The sequence below is a fragment of the Acomys russatus genome, chromosome 14 (assembly GCF_903995435.1).
Source record: "Acomys russatus chromosome 14, mAcoRus1.1, whole genome shotgun sequence".
Lineage (NCBI taxonomy): Eukaryota > Metazoa > Chordata > Mammalia > Rodentia > Muridae > Acomys > Acomys russatus.
In genome coordinates this window covers 34,730,073-34,749,114 of record NC_067150.1, presented here as the reverse complement: position 1 = coordinate 34,749,114, position 19,042 = coordinate 34,730,073, and the positions used below count along the sequence as shown (strand labels likewise).

Here is a 19,042-nt window from a genome sequence, read left to right as displayed (position 1 = left end):
AAAATGAGTATAGGACAGCCAAGGCTACACAGAGAAACCCTGTCTCAAAAAAAACAAAACAAAAAACCTGAAAGGACCAGGGAGTGTTGGCACATACCTTTAATCCCAGTGCTTAGAAGACAGAGGCAGGTGTTTCAGGCCAGCCTGGTCCATAGAGTGAGGTCCAGGAAAGCCAGAGCTACCTAGAGAAACCCTGTCTCAAATAAAACAGCAACAAAAACCTGAAAGGCACGCAACCCAAGTCAGCATTCCTTTAGTGTGCCTCAAAAGGCACTAAAAATCAATGTTGGGAAGAAAAGGGAACTGCTGGTGAAGCAAAGTTTAAGCAAACAGGTGTTTGCTTTTGTTTTCATGGCAGCATGGCTCAGCACTCAGGGTATATCACGTGATACGTTCCAACAGAGCTCCATGGAAAGCCAGAGGAAGCTGGGTTCCCAGGGTTCTATTTCCCCAAAAGTACCTGTAGTGTTTCTAGGAGCTAGATACATTGGCCTTATGTGCAGCTGCTCTCTAGACGCCCTAGCAGCTGCCTCAAATGCTGATGTGAAGCTCAGTATGTCCTGGTTTTTTGTTTGTTTGTTAAATCTTAGTTTGGAAAGTAATGTATATGGCACTCTATCCATGAAACACACACGTTGGGGTTCCAAACACGAAGAATATCTATTTAGTCCAAAGCCACCATGTATAGAAGATGAGGATGAGTTTTGGGGTGGGCCAGGGCAGGCTTGGGCCCCCCACCAAGGGGACCACATGTGTTTTTTTCCCTTGTGGAGTCAGAATTGGAGATTCGGACAGTATCTCTGCTCTCAGGTCTGCTTTCTCCCCATGCTGCTCCTTTTCCTAAGCTTCGTATTCTTTTCCCTTCCCGCCCAGGGTGTGTCCCAAAGTAAGATGATTTTGGCATCTGTCCTCCATGCATTTGGCAAGTCTTGGACTGCCAGAACCAGCCCCACTGCTCTGAGGGCCTGGGCTGCAGGGAACACTTGCAGTGAGAGCCCCCACCAAGGATGGGCTGCCGGGTGGGCCTTGTGGTTGACATGGTGGGAGATGGGCAGATGGGTTGGGGGGAGGGGTAGAGCGACCTCAGGAAATTATGTGTTGGAAGGGCCATGTCACGCAGGTCCCCAGACCCAGCAGCATTATTTTGGCTTTGTTTTTTGTCTCCCTTTGTCCTTAGTAACGTCATCCTGTTCCCCTGGGAACAACAGCAGGCCTTCGTCTCCTGGCTCAGGACTCCATGCCAGCAGCCCCACAGCATCTCAAAATAACTCCCAAAGTGGCAATGAACTCCTCCTCTGGCTTTAACTCCTCAGGGTAAGTGGAGGGCAGCAAGGAAGGCATCTGGCAGGCTCAGGGACACGTGAGGAGCTGGGGCAGTGCCATAGGAAATGGAAAATGGGTAGCAGTGGCAGTGGGATGGAGGAAGGGAAGGAGGACGAATCGAAGAGCTAGACTGGAGTGCATCCCCAGGGAGTGAGGATTTACAAAGACGCTGTAGCCAGGGAGCAGTCCTGGCAAGGGCTGATGTCAACAAAGCCAAAATTTCCATCCTCGCTCTGATGGTGGAAATTTCCAAATGCTCACGTGAGGAATGGTCTGGTCTTTCACTGGGCTCGTGAGCCCTCCACACCAGGAACTGGACTCACAGGACATTCTGACTTGAGTCTGGAGCTCAGTCGTAGACCAGCTCTGGCCTTCAGGTGTGGCTGGCACAGGCAGACAGAGAGGAGCTGTCCCTTACACCTGGGAGGCAGCAGGGCAGGCTCTCACGGGCCTCAGCTCAGAAGCCGAATAAAACGACTGGAAAACTCTTAGTATGGATGCTGTGAGAACCTTCCCTGGTGCAGAGGAAGACAGAGGTCTGAAATAGGATGGGGCTGGCAAGAATGAAGACTAACTGGTCTCCAGAACAACATTTAAGAAAGCCAGGTGTCCCGGGCGAGGTGGTGCACACCTGTAATCCCACTACTCAGGGAGGCAGAGGCAGAGGCAGGTGGATCTCTGTGAGTTCAAGGCCAGCCTGGTCTACAAAGTGAGTCTAGGACAGCCAAGACTACACAGAGAAACCCTGTCTCGAAAGACCAAAAAGAAAGAAAGAAAGAAGGAAGGAAGGAAGGAAGGAAGGAAGGGGGCGCAGGTGTGGCAGTGTGCTTGTAATCCTGGTCCTGGGTGGATATGAGGAGAAAATCCTTTGAGCTACTGGCCAATGAGAGAACCTGCCTTAAATAAGGTGGGTAGCGTTTCTGAAGCTGACACCCAGGGTTGTCCTTTGGCCTCCGTGTGTGTGCACACAGCTTGTCTTAGTTAGGGTTTCGTTGCTGTGAAGAGACACCATGACCACGGCATCTTTTATAAAGGAAAACATTTAATTGGGGCTGGCTTACAGTTTCAGAGGTTTAGTTAGTCCATTATCATCATGGCGGGAAACATGTCAGCATGCAGGCAGGCATGGTGCTGGAGGAGGAGTTGAAGGCTCTATATCTTGATCTCAAGGCAGCAGAAGGAGACTGTGCACCACACTGGATGTAGTTTGAGCATATATGACACCTCAAAGCCTGCCCCCACAGGAGCACACTTCCTCCAATAAGGCTATACCTCTTAATAGAGGCAGTAAGATTGTGGATTTTGGAGATAGCCTGTCTTAAACATAAAAAGACTCTGTCTTTTTGGGGGGCAGGGGTGTTGAGATAGGGTTTCTCTGTGTAGGCTTGGGTGTCCTGAACTCGATTTGTAGACCAGGCTGGCCTTGAACCCATAGAGATCTGCCTGCCTCTGTCTCCCGGGTGTTGAGATTACAGACATGTGCCACCGCAGGATAAGAGACCCTGTCTGGTTTTTTTGTTTGTTTGTTTGGTTGGTTGGTTGGTTTTTTGAGACAGGGTTTCTCTGTGTAGAGTTGCCTGTCTTGAACTTACTTTTGTAGACTAGACTAGACTGGCCTTGAACTCACAGCAATCTGTCTGCCTCTGCCTCCCAAGTGCTGGGATTAAAGGCGTACACCACCACTCCCCCGCTGAGGCCCTGTCTTTTTTAATTAGTTAATTATTTTTATTTTATGTACAGTGGTGTTTTGAACCCACATATGTCTGTGTGAGGGCGTTGGATCCCCTGGAACAGACAGTTGTGAGCTGCCATGTGGTGCTGACTTGGGTCCTTTGGAAGAGCAGTCAGTGCTCTTATCCACCGATCCATCTCTTCAGCCCCCAGACACCCTGTCTTAGACACACAAACAAACCAAGTTGAGTGACAGATTACATGCTTGAGCTTTTCTGGGGAGGGGGTGTTTCGAGACAGAGTCTCTCTGTGTAGCCTTGGCTGTCCTGGACTCACTCTGTAGACCAGGCTGGCCTCGAACTCACAGCCATCTGCCTGCCTCTGCCTCCCAAGCTCTGGGATTAAAGACATGTGCCACCACCACCCAGCACCCTTGAGCTTTATAGGGAGAACTGAATCTACTTGTCCAGGCAGTTCAGCAAGGCAACTAGATTCTGTTGTCTGCATGTTTCATAGTCTAGAAAGTCAGAATTCCTGGGGGTGAGGAGACTCAAATAATATTAGTAGTTTAATATTGGAGATATGAGTCATATACCATAAAATTCGCAAGGTTCTACAGCCACTACTGTTATCTAATTGCAGAATATTTTCATCACCCCTTAAGGCTCCCTGTACCTGCCTCTTAGCTGTCACCTCCCTATTCCTAGTCTTTCCCCATTAGGTTTGTAACTCTGGGTTTGGCCTGTTTTGCTATTCCTTGCAGGTCATGGTACCGCTGGAACCATCCCACCTACCTCCACTGAGACCAAAACCGTCGTCCCACTCCGACTGGCCCCTTGTTCCCACCAGGAGGAAGGAAGCCATGCCTTCTGCGTGTGAACAGACTGCTTTGAGAACAGCGGGGTGAAGAGCAGCTCTGAAGAGAACACCCACACTCTTGCCTTCTCTGGGATCCAGAGCCTCCAGAGAACCAAACTGTGACTGAAGGCCACACTCCTGCCTTGGGCTTTCCATCACCCTCCTGGGAAGTTACCGTTCTCGCATGCCTTGCCTGTGGCTTCATCTGGTGGAGAAAGTGCATTCTGCCACTGTTCTGCTTCAGCTCCCCTGGGGGATTCTGGGGACAGCGATTTGCTCGTTGCACCAAACTGCAAGAAGACTGGATCATGATTTTGACTCTGACCTCAGCCACAATCCTGAACTGATCCCAAATTCTGTGGAAAGACTGAAATCTCATGTCTCTACCAAAGGCTTATTTTGTTTAATTAGTACAGTTTTCCCACAGAATCTCCATTTTGCCCCCATTTTATTTTAACCCTCACTCTCATCCGCCTGCCCCCCTTCTTTTTGTTTGTTTGTTGAGACAGGGTTTCTCTGTGTAATAGCCCTGGCTGTCCTGGAACTCTCTTTGTAGACCAGGCTGGCTTCGAACTCACAATGATCAGCCTGCCTCTGCCTCCTGAGTGCTGGGATTAAAGGCTTGTGCCACACCTGGCTTCCTCCCTTTTCTACAACCAAATCTGTCCTACAAAGTTCCTTCCTCTCTACAAATGGCAGAGCTGCCCTCTGGCCAAGCTGCTCCATCCACAGGCACTCTTCCTTGAGTTCAAGAACACTTGTCTTTCCTCTGCTCCCTGTGTCTCCTTACCCTGTCCCCTCTCCTTTCTCCTGGCCACAAGAGAGAGAGAGAGAGAGAGAGAGAGAGAGAGAGAGAGAGAGAGAGAGAGAGAGAGAGAGAGAGAGAGAGCGCCACATCCACTGGCCACATTCTTGTACATAGTCCTTTCCTGTACCACACTAGGGCCTTTCCTCTTCAGTGTGTAATTTTCCAGCCAAATCTTTAACTCAGGTGTGAACTTTGAAAATGTCTCTATATTTTACCTTCCATTAGAAAAAGAGGGGTGATACCAAAGTGTGGAATACTTCTACAGAGCTCCCATACAAGCTGGGGTTCTGCTGACTTTGGGGGGAACATCTTACGTGGAGTCTCCTTCTGTGGATCTGTGTGTAAAGCTGTCACATGAAGCCATCCCAGAAAATGGTAACTTTTTTAAAAAAAAAGACTGAATATCTAAGAAAATGTTGAGATTCAAAGGAATCTCTTATTTCTAAATATATTTGTATAGCAATGACATAAACTATTCCACCATTAATAAGAGATGTTCAGAGGAGTGTTTAGTGCCTGTGTGTGTGTGTGTGTGTATGTGTGTGTATGTGTGTGTGTACCTGTGTGTTGGGGCTGGGGTGGGGTGGGATACAAGCATACATAATGGAAATGGGGAAAATAACTCCACTTGGAACAGGAAGTGGCTACTGGGGATGGAGCGTATTAATACAGGGCCCCTAAATGGCTCAGTGTTCTTTTGGTGGGACACAACTAGTTTGGGAGTAGCTCAACACAGCTTGAGAAGACATCACCTAGTGAGATGGGGAAACTCTTATTGGGCTTTTTATTTCTATTTTTATTTTTTGAGACAGGGTTTCTCTGTGTAGCCCTTGGCTGTCCTGGACTTTATTTGTAGACCAGGCTGACCTCAAACTCATAGAGATCCACCTGCCTCTGCCTCCCTGAGTGCTTGGATTACAGGTATGTGCCACCACACTGGGCTTATTATTGAGTTTTTTTATTTGGTTAATTTTTGTTGGTGGTAGGATTGTTTTTTTGTTTTGTGTTGGCATTGTTGGCATTGTTTTCTGAGGTAGGATCTCACCCTGTAGCCCAGGCTGGCCTCAAACTCATTATTTAGCCAGACTGACCTTAAACTCATTGCAGTCCCTCCCACCTCAGCCTCCTAAATGTTAGCATCACAGTCCTGGAAGCTACCATAATAAATAGTTGTAGTTCCTAAAATAAACATTGATCTGTGGGGAAGAAAGAGCTGCAAGAGCTGGTGAGGAGAAACAAAGATTGGGAATTGTGTCACTTTTATGTAGCCGTGATCAAAATGCCGGACAGAACAACCTGAAGCTGAGAAGGTTTCCTTTAGCTTACGGTTTCAGATGTGTCAATCATAGCTGGAAGGGCATGGCAGAGAGGAAACAACAATGGCTAGATAGTCTCAAAGACCATCCCCTAAGCAGGCCCTGTCCCCAACCAATGCCATCATTATGAATCTATCAGAAGGTTATTTCAGACCAGGCATGGTGGCACACGCCTTTAACCCCATCACTCAGGGAGGCAGAGGCAGGTGGATCTGTGTGGGTTCAAGGCTAACCTGGTTTACAAAGCAAGTCCAAGAAAGCCAGGGCTACACAGAGAGACTCTTAAAAAAAAATAGAAAGGATTCTTTTATTCCTTACGTCCCAGCCCTCCTGACCCCTTTTGAAAACATCACCACAGACAGGGTTGTGTTTTGTTCCAGATGTCTCAAAACCCAGTCAACTTGTAAATCAAAATTAGCCATCATAGGATTAAACATTTACTGCAAATAATAATAACATCCACATGGGAAACCTATGCAGAAATCATCAACTGTTCCTGGTGTTTGAAATATGCTTATGTTCAGACTTTTGTGCCCTAAAACGGGGAAAGTCTTGCTGGTAGTGGTTACTTTTGAAAGAAAAAAAAAAAAAAATGTTGTTAAAAAGGGTGAGCTTAACAGTGCAGTGGCACATGTCTGTAATCCCAGCACTCAGGAGGCAGAGGCAGGTGGATCTCTGTGAGTTCCAGGCCAGTCTGGTCTACAAAGCAAGTCCAAGACAGCCAAGGCTACACAGAGAAACCCTATCTCGAAACAAACAAACAAACAAGCAAAACTAAGCCAAAGCAAAACTTGCAGGTGGGCAGGGCTCTGCGAAATCCGTAATTCCAAAGAAGTTTAGTGGGAGCTTTTGTTTGTCTAGCTGCCTCATCATGTGGGAGCACCGTCAACTGGTGTGTAAGGGTAAAGGAAGGAGGAAAAGATTGCGGCTATTGGTCGTTTCAGGCTGTCTGTTTATTCATATATTCACAGTAGAGTCTTGCCTTCAGCTGGCCTGGTACTACCACGTAGCTCAGACCCTGTCTTATCTTTTTTATGTTGTTTGTTTGTTTGTTTGTTTGGCACAGGTTAGTCTGAAACTTACCATGTAGACCAGGATGATCCCAAGATAGTGAGAAATCAAGTGCTGAATTACAAGCTTGTGCCCCTATGTCCACCTTCTAAGGCAAAGTAAGAACCTTGGGCCCAACTCTGGGCATGATTTGAGTCAGGGAAACTGACTCTAGCCCCCAGGTGTCCAGGCACAGGGCCCATGGCCATGACCACCCTGGCATACCTCTGGGACTCCTCTGTCCCCCTGGATTGTTTTATATTCTGCTATCTCTAATGGCTAGCACTGCTATTTGCACGTAACAGGGCATTTAAGAGTTTTAAAGCCAGACGTGGCAGCACATGCCTATAATCACAGGACTCAGGAGATGAAGGCAGGAGGAATCAGGAGTTCAAAGCCAGCCTTGGCTATAATAGTGAGCTCAAGGTGAGCCTGGGTCAGAGTTAGACCTTGCCTCAAATGCAGGTACACACAGGAAATCGAAACCAGGGAATTATAAACTTTTTTTACTCAAAACTTCTTTTCAGCAGCGAAGTTCTTACAAGGCATGCTGTCTTACAAGACATACATATATACATGATATATAAAGAAAACATTTACCGGTAGAAAAATCATACAGAAATTTATTTTAGGACAGTTCTTTGGTGTAAATATAATTTTACCAGTTAGAAATACATAAACAAATTTGCATACTAAGGAGATGGATTTGCTTGTTTATTTCTACAAAAACAAATCTTGGCATTTAAAATTTTTTTATTTAAGTTCTCACTATATGGCTCTAATGGCTGGAACTCAGCAGACTGGCTTTCAGACACACAGAGCCCCAGCTCCCTCTGCCTCTGGAGCCCTGGAATTAAAGGAGTGTGCTGCCACACCCAGCTAACACCCTAGGATTACATATTTGACTTTGATTTGTTTTTTTTTTAAAGATTTATTTACTTGTATTTTATGTGCATTTGTGCCTCACCTGCATGTATGTCTGTGTAAGGGTGTCAGATCCCCTGGGACTGGAATTACAGACAGTTGTGAGCTGCCATGTGGGTGCTGGGAATTGAACCCAGGTCCTCTAAGCTCTAACCGCTGAGCCAGCTCTCCAGTTGTTGTTGTTATTATCATTATTATTATTTATCTGTAAACATTCAGAAACCAAATTGTATTGCTGTCAAAGTTTTCATAACCTCCACACACATTCTGTGTGTGTGTGTGTGTGTGTGTGTGTGTGTGAGAGTGAGAGAGAGAGAGAGAGAGAGAGAGAGAGAGAGAGAGAGAGAGAGAGAGAGAAGATGCAGAGATGTAGTATACACACCTGTGCGGAAATTCTAGCGAAGCAAAGGCAACTCCTTTTTCTCTCTCGTTTCGGCTGCTGTCATCAATGTTGCATTTTGCTTCTTAGAGACAGGGTCTTGTAAAGAACAGAGAGCTTTCTATGTACAATAAAAATGCTTGTAATGAATAACTGAACAGTTGTGAATTGAGCCATCTGGTCCAAGCTGGAAATAACTGGTCCATAGCTGAGAATAGTCTTGAACTCCTGATCTTCCTATGCCGCCACACTGACCCCAGGTAGCGTATATCAGCATGTCCCCTTAGTCATCTTGTCTGAGTTAATGCCCATTTCCTTTCAACTGATTATGTCACCCTTGGGAACCTTTCAACTTAATTTTTTTTTCCTGAGACAAAGTTTCACTGTGTAGCCTTGGCTGCCTTGGACTCAATTTGTAAACCAGGCTGGCCTTGAACTCACAGCGATCCGGCTGCTTCTGTCTCCCCAGTGCTGGGATCAAAGGCGTGCACCACCTCTCCTGACTGCGCCTTAATTTCTTAACTGTAAATTGGACCTATAGGTAGACTCCAGCCTATATAAACTACCACAGTAAAAGGACTTGTAACAATGGCCTATACAGTAAGACAACATCTTACAAATATCATCTGTGATTATTGTGATTGTGATGACATCAGTAGGGACCTTCACTGATTTGGTGGAGCTGAGACTGCCTAAAGATAAATTAATATAGTTTAGTGGGATGGAGAAATGGCTCAGTGGACTGAAAGCACTGGCTGCTCTTACAGAGGACCCAGATTCAATTCCCAGCACCCACGTGTCTTCTCACAGCTATCTGTAACTCCAGTTCCAGAAAATCTGACTGTATCCTCTGGCTTTTGCAGGCACTGCATGCATATAGTGGACAGAAATACATGGACAAACACACACACACACACACACACACACACACACACATCTTTTAAAAAAAAGATAAGTCAGTGTATCGTTTTATCATTTCTTTCTTTCTTTCTTTCTTTCTTTTTTTTTTTTTTTTTTTTTGAGACAGGGTTTCTCTGTGTAGCCTTGGCTGTCCTGGACTCACTCTGTAGACCAGGGTGGCCTCGAACTCACAGATATTCTCCTGCTCCTGCTTCCTGAGTGCTGGGATTAAGGGTGTGCACTACCACCACGTGGCAGAACCATTTCATTTCAAATAATAAAGCTGGATTTCAGAACCCTAGTAACTGTTGTATAGAAGTCCGTTATCCTTGGAAGAAACGACACCTTCTCAACCCCAAACCTGTAGACACCTTCAGTCTTTAGTAGTCTGTTCTCTTATGGAAAATACAGGCAGCAAGGAGAAATTCACATCCCAGAGCAAGAGACTGGAATAAAAACAAAACAAAATGCTGAAGCAAACACAAAGGGTTGAGGCTGCTTATAGTCCTGTTGCGTTTCAGTGTTGCCATTCTCTGTCGTTTGGTCTGTCTCAGCACACCTCTAGTGTGTCTTCTCCAATTGCTGTGACACTGAATTTTAGCCGAGTGCTTCTGGAGCATCTGTTTGTTTGGTTTTTGGTTTTTCGAGACAGGGTTTCTCTGTGTAGCCTTCCTCGAACTCACAGCGATCCGCCTGCCTCAGCCTCCCAAGTGCTGGGATTAAAGGAGTGCGCCACCACTGCCTGGCTATATATTTTGGTTTTTCAAGACAGGGTTTCTGTGTGTAGCCTTGGCTGTCCTGAACTCACTTTGTAGTCCAGGCTGGCCTTGAACTCACAGAGATCTGCCTGCCTTTGCCTCCCTGAATGCTGGGATTAAAGGCATGCGCCACCACCAGCTGGCTTAAAAAGCTATTTAAATAGTTCTGTTTTGGGAGGTTGTGAATCACGCCCAAGGCTTGAGTATACTAGCTCAGTGGCAGAGTGCTTGCCACTGGCCAAGGCCCTGTGTTCAATACTCAGCACTGCCAGAGAATCACTGTTAGGATGCAGATTCCAGTTTAGTGTGTTCAGTGTCAGGATCTGGCTTGTATGTGTGTCTGAGTGATGTTGATTTTGTTGGTGATCTTTCTCTCGTCCCTAGACCACACACTGAACCTCAAAAGCTGAGAGAGCACAGCAATATAACGTCCTTGCTCAAAATACCACAGACTTCCTCTTAGCCACTGAAGGAGAGACCTTGGCTAGACACCTGGAGCTGGCATTAAGACAGCTAGGGTTCTCTGACAGCAGTGGCTCTTACATGTGACTAATCATCTGAATGACCCCAGGCAGATTTTAAAGCATACTTATTTCTGCCCCACATCAGACCTACCGGATCATAACATTTAAGACATCATCTTTAAGCAGCTGTTTTGAAATCACTTTCCAAGTAATGCAGATGACCAATAAGCTTTGGGAAGTCACCTGTGCTGCTTCTAATGTAGTTTTCTATTAATTCTGATTTCTCTTCCTTCTGAGAGAGGTTTCCTATAGCCCAACCTGGTTTGAATTTGCTATGCAGCTGAGAATGGCATTGAGTTCCTGCTTTCCTGACTCCACCTCCTGAGTGCTGGGAATACAGGTGTGAACCAACTGACTTTACTCCTTCATTAAGTCAACCAACAAACATTCACTATACCTGTCCCATACTTGGGTCTAGGGAAACAGGTGAAAACGCTGCCACCTTTACCTTTGAAGGGTTAGCATGATAAATGACCAAAACGAGGCCGTTTACAATTCCCATGCATTGTCTAAACACATCTCCTCTACAGATCTTCACTTCTGGGCTCCCTCGCACCTTGATCGACAAGCCATATCCCACCCACCCCCCATCCCACTGTTCTAGTTGAACCCCACCCCACCCTCATGCAGGCTAGCCTCCAGCTGATAATCCTCCTGCCTCAGCCTCCCAAACACTGGGAGTACAGGCATATACCACCACATTATGCTCATCCTTTTTCAAACTCACCATCTAGAGAGAAACACGGATTTTTTTTTCCCCCATAAATAAAATAAAGGCCTGGAAATACAGCTTATGGTGGAGCATTTGGCTAGCACGATTGGAGCCTCCGTTTTTGTTTTTTTTTTTTTATATATATATAATTTATTTATTTATTGGGGGGGGGCCCTCCGGTTTAATCCCACTATTGGAGAAAAGATATTCCAAAGTTAACAGATAATAATTTCTAGGGACTTCCATGTGCCGGCCATTGTTCCAATTGTGACAATAATCTATGAGAGAAGCATCACACTCCCCATTCTGTGTGGATGAGGAAGGAGGCATAGACTTAACTCGTCCAATTGCATCCCAAACAGAATTAACTTTTAAAAAATGTGTATGTGTGGGTCTGCATGTGTGCACACATGTGTGGTGTCACTAGAGGCCAGAAGAGGGCGTCGGATCCTCCGAGCTAGGGTTAGAGGCCGTTGTGAGCTGCCTGATAGGGGTGTGGTGACTGAACTCCAGACCTGTGCAAGAGCAGCCAAGGCCCACTTAGGGACAATGCTTAATATACATAAAGGTGCTTGTTTCACTACTCATATTCAAGTAGGAGACAGAATCCTGCACCACCCGTAGTGTACTGTAGGTTGTGGGTGCTTAGTAGGTTAGTCAGTGCTCAGTAAGTGCTTAGTGAAGAGGCTGTTCCAGCTCCATCTCACAGGTGGCAGAATGGATCAAGATTTACCGTGATAGAGTATTGGAGGTTGAATCCAGGACCGCACACATTAGGCAAACATTCTACGACTAAAAAGCCAGACAGACATTCCACATCCACAGTCCCGTGATGATCTAAACAGACAACAAACAAGCGCAACAGACTGCCCTTTTCTTCCCGGTCCAAAGAAGGACCCTCCATCCGGCTCCCTTCTTTGGCCCAGCATCCACTCTGCGCTCTGTCCTCCCAGCCAGCAGGTGCCCCTAGACCCCCGGCTCCTCCTCCTCCGCCGTCACAGCCTTGTCTACCAACCCGCCCCCCCATCCCCCGCCCCTTACAGCTTCCTGTCGCCGCGATCCGGGCCCTGGACTGTGGGCGCCCGGGAGCCTGAGGCTTCCCGGTGCGCTCTGCCAGGTAACAGCGCTAGCAGGCGGCACGGGCACCCGTCTGCCCTTGGCGCAGGCGGGGAAGGAGGCGGGCGGGCGGCCAGGTGCGCGCGGGCTCTTCTGCCCCGGGGCGCCAGGGCCTCTCAACGCCAAGCTCTGGGCACCCGGCTGGATGCCTAGATAACGGTCCAGGATGGGGCGATCCTGGCTGGAAGCCGGGCGTGGCTTAAGCCTTGGGCACGTCCCCACCGCGGGATGCGACCTTGCTGCTGGCTTGGAGCCCCAGGCTGCAGCTCTCTCGAGGCCCGGAGCCAGGCGCCCGCCCAGCGCTTCTGCTCTCTGGGATGGAGGAGCTGGGGCACTGAGCTGCGAGGGCCTGGGAACCTCCCAGACCCCACACCAGACACGCAGGCTCAAGGTCACAGAGCTGTGTCTGTCGTTTACAAATGTCTGCTTTTTACTGGAGTGTTTGTAAATGGGCTACTGTTTCCTCTCTTGGGCCAGGGAATTAGGATTCAGAGAAGAGGGCTCTAAAAATACTAATCGCCTAGTCCCAATCAGCTGATCCGCCTTACTGGCCAGTGACCCTGGCCTCTGAAAGAAAGTAAGGGGGATATTGCTTTTCACTCGGGTACTTTGTATGTCTGGCCCTTACTCTGAAGATTGGCCTAGAAGTTTCAGAAAATGTGTCTTAGAACTGAACTGACCTTTCCCCACCCCACTCCTTTCTTTCTGCCCCTTAATTTCTGTTCCCGAATTTTGGTTTAAACACATTCCTCAGGTTAAAGAGATTTCCCCACTTACAGGTTTCTGATGAACACCTACTGTTTTCTTGAATGGGAGCCCGATTTCTCATGAAAGCTGGATAAAACTTGCCCTTTGCCCAAGCCCTCTTTGGATAACATTCCTGGGAGTGGCTCGTGTGTGTATTGAGGGGTGTTGGTCTGCATTTGTCAGAAAAGGGTGAACAGTTAAAGTGCAGCCATGCAGAGAATTCCTGCAGAGATGAGATGTGTAGCTGACGTGTTTGGGATTTCTCTTTTTATTTGTACTTTCAACAGAGGAGCTAATTAACAATGACATGTTAGTCCTTTTTGGAGTCTGCTTTTGTATGACTGAAGTAACTCAGTGTTGACTATTCTTGTTTAAATGTATCAGCAAAAATGTAAAAATGTAAGTTTTCTGACTTTACCATCTATCTATTTATCTATTATAGATCATCATCCAGCCGTCTACCTACAATCTATCTATCATCTGTCTGTCTATCTGTCTGTCTGTCTGTCTGTCTGCCTGTCTTCATTTTAAAACAAGGTCTTACTGTGTAGCCCTGTCAGGCCTGGCACTCACTGTGTTGACCAGTCCTCCTCTGGGTGATCCTCCTGCCTCTGTTGCTCAGTGCAGGGATTACAAAGCCTTCACCATCGTCTTTGTTTCTCTTTTAACTGAATACTTGTCTTAAGGATATTTTTGTATCTCAACATTTACTTAAAAATCCTTTTGCTTCCTTGTTGATAAATAATAGAGTTGGGACGCCTTCCAAGACGGCTGGAGTCTTTGTTTGGCTCTCTATTTACATTTGCCTCAAGTTTCGATTTTGACTGATAAACCTATGACCCAAATCCAGACCTCAGCCAAATTTAGTTTCGGCTTAACCACATTAAAATGCCTGGCGTCATGTGACTTCTAGCAGAAACCAAAGTGGTATTTTACTTATTTATTTATTTATTTTTATGAGAGCTTTGCCTCTGTGTGTTTTGAATCCATACACACATATATTCATGCATATGGAAGCCAGAGGTCAGCCTCTGTTGGTATTCTCTGTCCCTCTCTACCTTGCTTTTTTTTTTTTTTTTCCTACCTTGCTTTTTGAGATAGGGTTTCTCTACAGGAATTCATCTGTCTGCATTTCCCCAGCACTGAGGTGGCTAGTATGCACTGCCATGTTTGCCCCCCCCTTTTTTTTTATATGAGTTCAACTCAGGTTCACATGTTTACCAACTAAGTTGTCTTCACTCCTCTCTGTGTGTGTGTGTGTGTGTGTGTGTGTGTGTGTGTGTGTCTGTGTTTGAGAGAGAGAGGGAGGGAGAGAGAGAGAGAGAGAGAGAGAGAGAGAGAGAGAGAGAGAGAGAGAGAGAGAGATATCTTGGGGATTGAACCCAAGGTGTCACATAAGAAAGGCAAGTGCTGTACCACTGAGCTATAAACCTAACCCTAGTCTTGTCTCATTCTATTTTGAGGCATGGCTTCTGTAAATAGCCAGGCTAGCCTTGAACTTTCTATGTAGACCAAACTGATTTCAAACTTGACATCATCCTAACTCAGCCTCCTGAGTAGCTGAGGTTATAGGCACACGCCTCTATGCCTGGCTAGTGCTGGCATTTGTGAAGTGTGAACACATTATTAGATATACATGCTTAGTTGTGTATCACCGTCCAAAGTCAGTAATCTCTGAAAGGTTATTATTGATATCTGGTCAGCATTAGTTAAGCGTGGAGCTAGTGTTTTACCTCAGAGGGCAGTTGCTGGTTTCCAGGTCACAGCTGTCATCAGGTGCCAGCATTGTATTTCTCGGGGGCTTGGAGTTTTAAATACAGCAGCCACATTCACATAGACGTCTTGGATGCATACATAGTGAAGAGTTCCAGTAAAGGCCCTGTCTTGAGTAGCAATTCGGGCACATGTGCAAAATGAGCCGCTGCTGCTTTCTTAGGGTGCATTTTTTGTTTTCCCCGGTTTTGGTCTCTTCTATCACAGGATGGCATTAGGTCTGTGTCTGCAGGTGCTGTGCAGCCTGGGTGCCTGGCTCTCACTCTATACATCTTTCTGCCGCCTGAATAAGCACCGAAGCTATGAGTGGAGCTGCCGGCTGGTGACCTTCACCCACGGAGTCCTCTCTATAGGCCTGTCTGCTTATATTGGCTTCATTGATGGCCCTTGGCCTTTTACTCACCCAGGTAGGTAGAGGGGATGCTAGAGATTTTTCCCCCCTTAGGAATTTATGATTTGGAGACTAGAAAAAAGAATAAATTTGTGTAACACTAAAGAACATTTCCCATTCTAATACTTTGTATTGCCGTCTTCACTGTCAACTTTGATATTGTGTATGTCGCCTGTTGCTTCTGTTTTTCATAAATCTTTTTGTACCTCTGGGGTCCTTTTCTTTTCTTGCCTTTTTGTGTTACTGGGGATTGAATCTAGGGCTGTGAACATGTGAGGCAAGTGTTCTATCATTGGGCCATGTCCCTGATCTTTTCTACGTTTATTTGTTTGTTTGTTTTTTGAGAGGGTCTCACTAAGTTGATCAGGCTGGCCTGGCTACTCATTCTGTAGTCAAAGTTGGCCTTGAATTTATGCTCCCCTGCTTCCGCCTGCTGAGTACCTTGGATCATAGGCTCATGCAACTTCATTTATTTTTATTTATTTGTTTATTTATTTTTTGAGGTTGGTTCCTGTAGCCCAAGCTGGCCTCCAATTTGTAAACTTTCTATCAAACTGAAATGAAATAAATTCTTAAGTTTTGTGTTTTATTTGAAGGTTCTTGATGATTTCAAATATGTCTGGCCTTTGTACATCATGTTCTGGGACAGGAGGACACTCTGGCTTTGGGAGTTTTCTCCAGAGTCTTCTTTCAGGGTGGGTTAGAGCTGCCAGTGTCTAACAACCTAATCCTTTAGGTTAATAAATAATAATAAATCTGACATGCATGACAGAGTAGCCCAAGGGTCTGGAAACAAACCAGTAGCTGGTTAAAATGGGGGAGTTAGAATAGTCACTGAAACAACAAAGTATTTTATGGTTTTCCATAGGAGAAATACTGTAGTTGAACAATCAAATCATTCATCAACATTTTGAGGTTTTATTACTATTTTATTATTTTTCTTGATATTCTTTTGAGACCAGGTCTCACTACTCAGGCTTGCCTTGACTTTACTCTGTAGGCCCTGTCTGTCATCTGTAGACTTAGAGGCTGAACCAGGGAGAGTGCTACAAGTTCTAGGCCAGCCTCAGCTGCGTAACAAGTAATAGGAAAAGCCTGTCTTGAAAAAGCAAAAACAAAGCAAAACAAGGAAGGCCACCAATTTTTTTTAAAGGAATATTTATTTTATTTTATTTATTTTGGTTTTTTGAGACAGGGTTTCTCTGTGTATCCTTGGCTGTCCTGGACTCACTTTGTAGACCAGGCTTTGTAGACCAGGCTGGCCTTGAACTCACAGTGATCTGCCTGTCTCTGTCCCCCCATTTCCCCCAGTGCTGGGATTAAAGGCATGCGCTAGCACACCCGGCGGAAGGCCACCGTTTTAAATGTAGAATTTTGTCTTTTTGAGACAGGCTCTCACGTAATCCAGGCTGGCCCTGATAACTGTGTAGCCAAAGCTGGCCCTGACAACTGTGGCCAAGGCTGGCGTCCGTTGTTCCAATCCTTCTCCTTTTACCGCCCAAGTGCTAGGGTTATAAGGCTAGATTTTAGGTTTCATTTTACAAAGCTTGAGCCTGCCATTGCTTTTGTCCTCCTTAATGGTTCAGAAAGGTTTGAAAGACAGTGGCGGGGGGTCCCCAGTTTCCAGACGTGTTGTCTTCTTCTGTCTCGATCTGTTTCAGGGTCACCGAACACACCCCTCCAAGTTCACGTTCTGTGTCTCACCTTGGGCTACTTCATCTTCGACTTGGCCTGGTGCATCTATTTCCAGTCTGAGGGTGCCCTGATGCTGGCTCATCACACACTGAGCATCTTGGGGATCATCATGGCCCTGGTGCTTGGGGAGTCGGGCGCTGAGGTCAACGCGGTTCTCTTTGGAAGTGAGATCACCAACCCACTGCTCCAGTTGCGCTGGTTTCTCCGTGAAACAGGCCACTATCACAGTTTCACTGGGGATGTGGTGGACTTCCTTTTTGTGGCTCTGTTCACTGGTGTGAGGATTGGTGTAGGCGCTCATCTCCTTTTCTGTGAAATGGTCTCACCCACACCTAAGTGGTTTGTGAAGGTTGGAGGGGTAGCGATGTATGCTGTGTCTTGGTGCTTTATGGTTAGCATCTGGCGCTTTGCGTGGAAGAAAAGCATCAAGAAGTACCACGCATGGAGAAGCCGGCGGGATGAAGAGCGGCAGCTAAGACATAATGGGCATCTCAAGACACACTAGCCAAGGCTTGCTCCCGGTGAATGGATTGGGTTGAACTGGCCATAGGACCAGGACAGAATTGAGCTTGTAGTGAGTGCACTTAGGTTTTGAAAAAGGGCTAAATGCGTCCATCACTTCAGTCAGTTTCCAAGCTAAGCATATGCAGTATTGAGACACTCACCCCTGCTTGCAGTGGCATTTGGACATCCTCAGGGTGATTGACAACTGGAGAGAACTATATAGAGAGGACCACTGTCACCTGTTTTGGGGGGTCCCCATGTTCATGGGAGGCCTGATATTTAGACAGCTTTGGAAAGAACTTGAATCAAATTAGTGCTGTTTCTGGTTCCTTTGGAAGTAACTCCTTTCCCCACACTTAGTCCTGATTTCCATGAGACATTTTAAGTATGCTCACCCCATGTACTATAAAGGGAGGGACTCTCAGGAGGGGACAGGAGTTGGGCATCCAAGTATCTGTGAATGGGATCTGCGATGCAGAGAGGGACAGAAGGATGGGACTTCCCACTGAGCCTCCCTACACTGCCGTGTCAGAGGTTCCCGAGGATATCCTTGGCTTCTGTGATTCATCCAGGAGACTTGGGGCTGAGCCTGTAGTCTCAGAGCTTTGATCTGTGACAATGAAAGGAAGCAGAGAAGACTCAGCAGAGGGAAAAGGAACCTCTGTCAAAGCTCATGGAATCTAAGCATAAGTTTCTACAGTCTCCTGCTTGGATATACAGGAGTGATTCATGACAACATCAAAGTCATCAAAGACTTGGTGCCCAGAGCTTTTACTGGCAGCAGGTCATGTAGGCTCCTTCTAAGTAGCACAAGGCAAAAACTGAAGACTTCCCTGGAAGCAGGCATTCAGCAGAAGCCATATTGTTTCAGAAAGAGTTTGGGAGCAGTGAGGCACTCTTAACAGTTTCTGGTGGGAGTCCTCTCCACAGTGCAGTTCCTAGGCACCAATGTTGTCAGCAGGTGTTTACAGGGATAGCAGGTCAGAGTTGCCAATGTTAACTCGGGTGTGCACGGAAAACGGCGGAGCTAGTGCTCGGGGTGCAAGGTGAATGACGTGTGAGTAGATTTAGATTTACTTGGTCCTGTTGTACGGGTTCTGCCCTACCAGGAAAAGTATGCCAGTTCTCAGGGCTTTTGTGAATTAATCTGCTAGGTATGAGAGGCCGTGGCTAAATTCCATGGGGATTTACCATGTGGGGTCCACTGTACTTGAGACGGAGTTCAGGTTTCAGCTCCTGGTACATACTACAAAGCAGAACCAAAGATTTCAATGTATGTATTGGCCTCAGGGTAATGAGGCTATTTCTTCCCTTCTTCCCTACCTTCCTTCCTTCTCCTCGCCCTCTTTCCTTCCTTCCTTCCTCTTCTCCCCCCCTCCTTCCTTTCTTTTCTTTGTTTCAGGTACATTCCCTTTTTTTATCACCCCTCCACATGGTCTTGCTTGTATAGTTCAGTCTAGCCTTGAACTCTATTTTGCTTAAGCCTCTTCAGTGCTGGGATTACAGTCCTGTGCCACCATGCCGGGCTCCAATGTAGGGCTTTAATTTAAAAAAAAAAAAAAAAAAGTATTGTTTATGTATTTGTTATTTCTA

The 19,042-nt window shown here is 46.4% G+C and overlaps 2 protein-coding genes across 5 annotated transcripts in view; both read left to right on the top strand.

Moving 5' to 3' along the window:
• Pou2f3 (POU class 2 homeobox 3) overlaps window positions 1-4,351 on the top strand; it is an 89,940-nt gene extending 85,589 nt beyond the window's left edge. The window contains 3 exon segments of the mRNA XM_051156255.1: window positions 1,178-1,272; window positions 1,274-1,314; window positions 3,758-4,351. Of these exon segments, the coding sequence (XP_051012212.1) occupies window positions 1,178-1,272; window positions 1,274-1,314; window positions 3,758-3,797 (176 nt within the window). The 3' untranslated portion in view covers window positions 3,798-4,351.
• Window positions 4,352-12,250: 7,899 nt separating this feature from the next.
• On the top strand, window positions 12,251-18,380 carry Tlcd5 (TLC domain containing 5). 4 transcript variants are annotated; one of them, XM_051156251.1, is made up of 3 exons: window positions 12,251-12,340; window positions 15,067-15,266; window positions 16,912-18,380. In XM_051156251.1, exons 2-3 carry the CDS (start codon window positions 15,068-15,070, stop codon window positions 17,448-17,450), a joined length of 738 nt encoding a protein of 245 aa, XP_051012208.1. In that variant the 5' UTR covers window positions 12,251-12,340; window position 15,067; the 3' UTR covers window positions 17,451-18,380. The 4 variants fall into 4 exon arrangements, with proteins under 4 accessions (XP_051012208.1, XP_051012210.1, XP_051012211.1 ...); XM_051156253.1 differs by having other exon boundaries at window positions 12,273-12,340; window positions 15,092-15,266; XM_051156252.1 differs by lacking the exon at window positions 12,251-12,340 and adding an exon at window positions 12,397-12,916.
• The last annotated feature ends 662 nt before the right edge of the window (window positions 18,381-19,042 follow it).

What these genes read in the sequence shown, in the direction of transcription:
- Tlcd5 (XM_051156251.1), top strand. Translation starts at nt 15,068, where the DNA reads ATGGCATTAGGTCTGTGTCTGCAGGTGCTGTGCAGCCTGGGTGCCTGG. An exon ending in TTGGCCTTTTACTCACCCAG is followed by an intron (nt 15,267 to 16,911) that starts GTAGGTAGAGGG and finishes GATCTGTTTCAG; the next exon opens with GGTCACCGAACACACCCCTC.